The 6,677-nt window shown below is 41.0% G+C and overlaps 1 protein-coding gene across 1 annotated transcript in view; it reads left to right on the top strand.

Annotated features, from left to right (window-relative positions):
- Positions 1-6,677, top strand: part of CDKL5 (cyclin dependent kinase like 5) — a 73,884-nt gene that overhangs the window by 9,785 nt on the left and 57,422 nt on the right. Inside the window, exon 3 of the mRNA XM_007958384.1 lies at positions 5,038-5,174. Within this exon, the coding sequence (XP_007956575.1) occupies positions 5,038-5,174 (137 nt within the window). The remainder of the gene's footprint in view (positions 1-5,037; positions 5,175-6,677) is intronic.

Raw genomic sequence — 6,677 nt, 5'->3', positions numbered from 1 at the left:
TTCCGAGGAGTGGCTGGTGGGTTTGAACCGCCAGCCGTCTGGTTAGCAGGCAAGTGTCTTAGCCACTATGCTACCAGAGCTCCTTCAGTTTAGGCACTAGCAGAGTGTAAACCTGAACGAGGGTGTTCTGAGTGACCATGCTCACTGTGTTACACCTTGCCACCGGCCATCCTGTGTTCTACTTAGGCCACAAGATAGAATGTCAAGCCCTCCCCCCCATTCACCTGGGAAAATTAGTTATCCTTTCTAGACTTGGCTTCTTCATTTGTAAGCAATGGGAGCGAAATAAATAATCCACAGCCTTATTTCAGCTATAAAGCTGTGCTTTTTTTGAGCTTATTTCAGTGAGCTGTGCTGCTATCTTTTTTTTTTAAAAGGACCTTATTGAAGCACTTCCTGAACCTCTGAGGAGAGACGTATGGGTGTGTGGCATGTGCATTCCTTTACCCCATCACTTGATTGTTTAGTGCCACAATTTTTATCCTAAAATGCAGGGTAGACCAGGAGCCTTCAAAGCACTTAGAGTAACAAAAATGACAGGATATGCCAAATAATGAAGATTGTACATTTTGCTTGCACTTAGGAGGTTAGTAGCATGACTTCCTGTCTTTTCCCATTCATTATAGTTTTAGTGCTTGAGAGCTTACCTCAACTTTTAATACCTATGACTCATATTTGTTGGAGAAGTCTTTGTTTCATAAAAGTTAGGCTGCTCCAAAAAGGTTGTGTTGACATTACGTGCTAGTTAGTTTTGTGAGCTGCTTTTTGAAGATTCGTTTTTCTTCTCTCTGTAACCATTGTAAAGTGGAGCCAGTGTAGATTTGAATGATATATGTATAACCAAAGTGCCAAAATTCCATGAAGTTGAGACTCATAATCAGTAAGATTGTAATGAAGGAAGCATAGATTATTAGATTTGGGAAAGGTCATAGGATTTTTTTGTGTGTATGTGTGTGCACAGCCCATTTATTTTACAAATGACAAGTTCACCATTAGTCAGTTAAAAGGCTGGTTCTACATAGATCTCTCAAGCCATACTCCAACATTTGTTCTACTGAAGCCCTTCTGACCTGGCCATTCCAAAACAGCTTTATCACTTAGCAAAGTGAAACTGCTACAAGTTGCTAATAATACAAAAGCTATCTTTTTGCAGTTGTTCTTTGGGTACTAAGAATTTACCAAGATTTTGATTAGAAAGATATACCAGCTATATTTACTTAGTGACTTTGTTGCAACCTTTATTTGTACATAGCTCCAGCATTGTTTATGGATGTGCATTTAGAGATGAACTCTGTTTATATAATATACATTTATTTATTTATTTATTTATTCATTCATTCATTCATTCTTGACCCTGAATACTATCAGTTTTCTGGATCCTCCATTTTTCACAATCATATATTGTAGAACACAACCCGGAGCAGAAGTAAGTCAAGATCAATTCAGTTCGTTTTATTGCCTGACTAGTACTCTTTTCAACATTCTAAAGGCAGAAATTTGAGAAACCACTGTACTCAAAACTGAGAGAGTAAAGTACCTATGGTTTACCACCACATTGCTTCTTCCCATGACTTAAGTGAATAAGAAAGAGCTAGCCATATATGAGCAAAGACACCTCATGGCACCAGTGAAAGCACTCATGTGGGAAATATTTAGTCATCATCTCCTTCATGTCAGGTACAGATAGGGTGTATGTTGTGAACAAAAGGTCTTAACCCTGTCCTCCTAGAGCTCTTGGTTTAGCTGGGGTCGCCATACAGACAGTAAACCAAGAAGCAAGCAAACACATAAATAAAAATTGTGAGAAGGACTGTGAAAAAAGAATCCAGAGTACTATGCTAGGGAATAATGGGGATGGGGGCCTACTTGACTTAGTGGTCTGTGGTAGTTGAGGTTATGTGGCAACTTGGCTGGGCCTGATTTTGAGTGGCTGGGAAGCGGGATGTAATTATTCCCCATGATGAGACTGGTAATCAGCTCCGTGGTGGAATCTGCTCTGCGCAGCTCAGTAGCTGCCTTAAGGATGTGGTCTACTTCCAGTGTATAAGAAGAAGCTTTGAGAATGATCTTGAGCTTCTTGGCATGTTTGGATCCTGCATCTGGTCAAGTGAGTGTGGCCTGCCGTGTTGTCTGTTGATCTTGGGACTGTTTCTGGACTTTAACTAGTGGCCTTCCATGTTGCTTGATAATCTTGGGACTGTGCCATTTTATTTGTTGACCTTTGGTTTGTTGGCCTCAGCAGCCAGCACCTGCCTGAGTTAAGAGACACCTCTAGCTCCAGTGGGCCATGAACAAGAGGCAGAGCTAAAGCCCAAGGTCTAGGGGCTTTCACCTAGCCCCTAGAGATGTCACTATGAACTCAGACTTCTAGCCTCCAAAATTGTAGGAGAACAAAATCCCTGTTTGTTAAAGCCATCCACCCACCTGTGGTATATTTCTGTTAGAGCAGCACTAGAGGCCCAAAATGTGGTCTGGAAAAGCTTCTTGAGGGGTGGCATTTAAACTGAATGCCAAAGGAACTAGCATGGAGAGTCTGGGTAGTAGAATGAGGATTCTTGGCAGAGGGGACAAATGATAATGGTCTTAAGGGTTAAAAAAAAGTTGAGGCTATTTTGGGACTAATATGAGTGAGAGGGAGAATGGTATGAAATGGGGCTGGGGAGGTAGGCAGGGACCAGATCATGAGTAATCAGTGTATTTGTCTCTTGCTGAATTGCTTCCTTGTTAGGAGATCCTCTGATTCTTACTGAGATCTATGTGGTGTTCTGTGTCTTAGAGATAGATGCCTTTTAGTTTGATTTATCCTAACCTTGAGACTGACTTGGGTGGAATATCAGAGAAGAGGGTTCCTGATACAGCCTTCTTTTGGAAGACTTGTTTTCCCTAGGCTTCAGCAGCTGGGGCTGCAGTAGCATTTTAATAGTCACAAGACACCATTTCTCTGGCTGAGTCCCAACTTGCAGAACAGCTGGTACTCTGTCCCCTCGCCATCCTCTGAGCCACTTTGAGAGGTCCCCTGATCTCATCTCACACATCAGCCCCTCACTGCTAGGTGGCATCCACTGTTTCATGCTCTTTTACCCTTGACATTTGTCCTGTGGGTACCCAGCTCCAACTTGGCCGCCCTGATGTGGGCTGGCCTGGTTCAAGGCTGATGCCATTGTTGGCCTTTCTTCCAGCTGCTTCTTGCCTTCTGATAGGCAATCTCTCTCTGTGTTCTTTTCTAATCTGCATTCCACCATTCTCCAACACTTACCATAGTTGAAGTAGGGAAGATGCTTCATTTATGTAACAAGTTCACAAAGAAACACTGACTTTAGGTTCTCTGTTTGCTACAGATATCTGGTGCTACAAAGCCTGTGATTTTATTCCTCTCTGTTCTCTAAACACATGTTTGAATGGAGGTTGGGAGAGGGACTGAGAGAGAAAATAATCTGAACAGTACTCTGGGTATTACATTAGAATCCCTCTCTCCTTTTGTCCCCATTGGGCCTCTTTGTCCTCTTTTTTAATTGTGATTTGGCTGAAAGTTTACAGAGCAAATTGGTTTTCTGCTCAACAATTCTCTTTTGCCTCTTGTGGACCATGCTTAGGAAGGATTCCTTCCCAGAAAACATCTTGATCTTTCCCTATCCCTATGCTCTATTTTTTTTTTCTTCCCGTCTGGTGGCATAGTGCCTAAGGCATTTGACTGCTAACTGGCAGGCTGGCAGTTCAAACCCATCAGCCACTCCTCGGAAGGAAGACTGGGCAATCTACTTCCATAGAGATACTACCTCCGAAACCCAAGGAGGGGTCGCTATGAGTCAGAACCGACTCTATGGCAGTGAGTTTGGTTTTGGTTTTGACTTACCAAGACACTCCTGAATCTGAGGGTCATACAACTTAGACTTAGCTAGGGTTTGGGCCCTTACCCAAAAGGCCAAGTGTATTTTTACAATTAATAGATTTTTGGATAGAGATATGACCGGTTACTCTGCTGTTGTTGTTATGTGCTGTCGAGTCAGACCCTGTTACTCTAGCACCCTGTAATCAGGAGGTGTTTCTGTAGCACAGCCTATGAATATTCATATTATGTGGGTTAAGCAAAGACTCTAAATGGCCTCAGACCAGTTCAGGCCAGATTTATCATAAACGTAGAAAAAGCTTTTTTTTTTTTTTTTTTTAATTACAGCTATGAGATTCTGAACCTGTTCCTGTACATATATGCATTAACATGGTAGTTAGAATTTCCCAGCTAAGTCTAAGGCTATCCTAAAAACTCATTTAAAATGAAATATTACCTTCCACACCTCCCACCCCCAATTAATCCACTGGTGTTAATGTGACTTGTGTTCTTCCTCCATGTCATGAGTGAAGCTGATGGTTTGAAGGAATGTATTAGTTCAGCATAAGTTCTTCATCTTGGTACAGCTACACCATCTGGGATGGACAGATGGACATGGCACAGGATAACAGCAGGAACCTACAGCAGCTGTTATTCAGAGAGAAGATCAGATACTCTTAGAATTCCCTGAAAGTTGACTGCAGGCTGCCTAGAGATGCCTGGCGCATGACCTCTGCTCTCCAAGGAGACTCACGTGTAGCCTTAGGAATAGAAATGCTCTTTTAAGCCAAAGCTTCAGGCCAGCCTAAAATCGTCAACTGCTACAGACGCTGCACAGGGCTCCTGTGCACACTGGTGTGGTCGATCCCTTCTGAACTCCACTCTAGTCCATGTAGCCTTCTTCCCCACTATGTATGTTGTACCTGTAAGTGTGTATTTTGCATATATACTTTGGAATAAGTAATATAAGAACATACAAGCAGGAAATCAGGTTCATTCTGGGCAAGTAAGCCTTTTCTTCTTTAAATTTCTTATTCTTAATCCTTTCAACAAGAAAATGTGTTACTTAATGTTCCATCCTTGGACTTATTATGCAGAAGTACTCAGAGTGGAAGGTGGAATTGGTATGTTGTCAGTGTGCATGTGTTATTTGAACAGTGGTTTAAAAGCTTTAATTTTACTCTCATGACCTTTTTTTTTTTGCATTCTAGAAAATGAAGAAGTCAAGGAAACGACTTTACGAGAGCTTAAAATGCTTCGTACTCTCAAACAGGAAAACATTGTGGAACTGAAAGAGGCCTTTCGGCGGAGAGGGAAATTGTACTTGGTGTTTGAGTATGTTGAAAAAGTAAGTGACTGATGGACACGTTGAAGATTGGTCGATCCTTCTATTTTGGGCTGTTTCTGACATTATTGAAGGAAATATATTATCTAGCATGATTTATCAATGTACTAATGATTTAAGGACTTTCAAAATGAAGGTATTATCCATAATCATGAACAGTGTTAAGTGTATTTGATGATTTTGTACAATTTAACTTAACAGTTTAAACTTTTTAGATTTTAAGCAATGCACAGATTTGGCTTCTAAAGTCTTAGAATCTATGTCCAAAAAGTAATTTTCAGACTTCATTTATTAAACCTAAAGCAAGTTGTAAGAGTGAGACAGGGAAATTGCCGCGGCAGGACAGAGGTGTGCGGAAGACGCCATGCAAGCGGAAGAAGCGGGCTGCATCCAAAGGAGGGTGGTGAATGAGAGAACTCAGGAAGCAGCCTTGGGGAATTGCCAGTGCTTTGGCTTTATTTGAGGAAAGGAGACGTGTGAGGCCTGAGGAAATAGATGAGCCTACAAGCAAGGACTTGGAAGCAGAGGATTAAAAAAAAGAAAAGCTGCATTGTTTGAGTTGTCTGCATGTTTGCAATAGCACCTTTAAAAAAAGTAGTCTACCATATTTTTATGCAGATATTGCTCACTTTGTACATTTTTGCCAGTTGTGCAACCCCTTCTCACATTAGTTATGTAAGCACACTGTGTACATTATATGTGTGGGTGCCATTATTTACATGGGTGTGTTATTTGCAAAAAAATATGTTATTTATTAGTGATCATTTTAATAATGTGAACAGTGAGTAAGAACAAATAGGTGCTATGGTTTTCAATATTGTGTGCTTAGGAATTTCTTGGAGAGTAGCTGACCTATAGCAGTCAGTTATTGTCAAGAACTTAAACAAATAAGTGCCGTAACAGTAGTAGAATAAACAAGAGTCAGAGGTTTCCTTGATGAGTCAATAGACGGCCTCTGCTGATTTCCTGTGTTAGTCTCTAAAGATTAAAATGTGGAGAGGTTTAATTTATTTGCCTTAGGTCGGTTGCAACTGTCATAAATTATAGAATATTAGCATCACCATCACAAAATGGAAAGCAGTATTGCCAAGCTGACGGACCAGTAACGTGACAATGAGACTTCTGAATGAATCGAACCTGTATAAATTATTTTTGAAATGAAAATATATATACAGTAATTTTATTACTAGCAAAACTTGAAAAAAGCATAAGGTTCTTTGTAGTTTTAAATCACTTTTTTTATTTTCCAAAATCTTTTTAAAGGTTTCTTTTTTCTTTTTTTTTTCCCCTATGCCAATTTAAGTACTTCCCATAAGGTACCTTCCCCTCTGCAAAAACGGCAAGGAGGCCACATGTTCTGACCTCCTCTAACCCTACAAGGGGAAGGCAGGATTACCAGCAGTAACCCAAGGCCTATTACTGCAAGGCCAGACATGCTGCCTCCCTCCAGCCCTTTCACCAACCGTTCCTCCCAAAGCACCCACCGCTTCTCTCCTGGGTTCGATA

The sequence above is a fragment of the Orycteropus afer genome, unplaced genomic scaffold, assembly GCF_000298275.1.
Source record: "Orycteropus afer afer isolate SDZICR_OR568_19922 unplaced genomic scaffold, OryAfe1.0 scaffold00949, whole genome shotgun sequence".
NCBI lineage: Eukaryota > Metazoa > Chordata > Mammalia > Tubulidentata > Orycteropodidae > Orycteropus > Orycteropus afer.
Note: the sequence above shows the minus strand (reverse complement) of the source record. Positions and strands in the feature narration are given on the sequence as shown.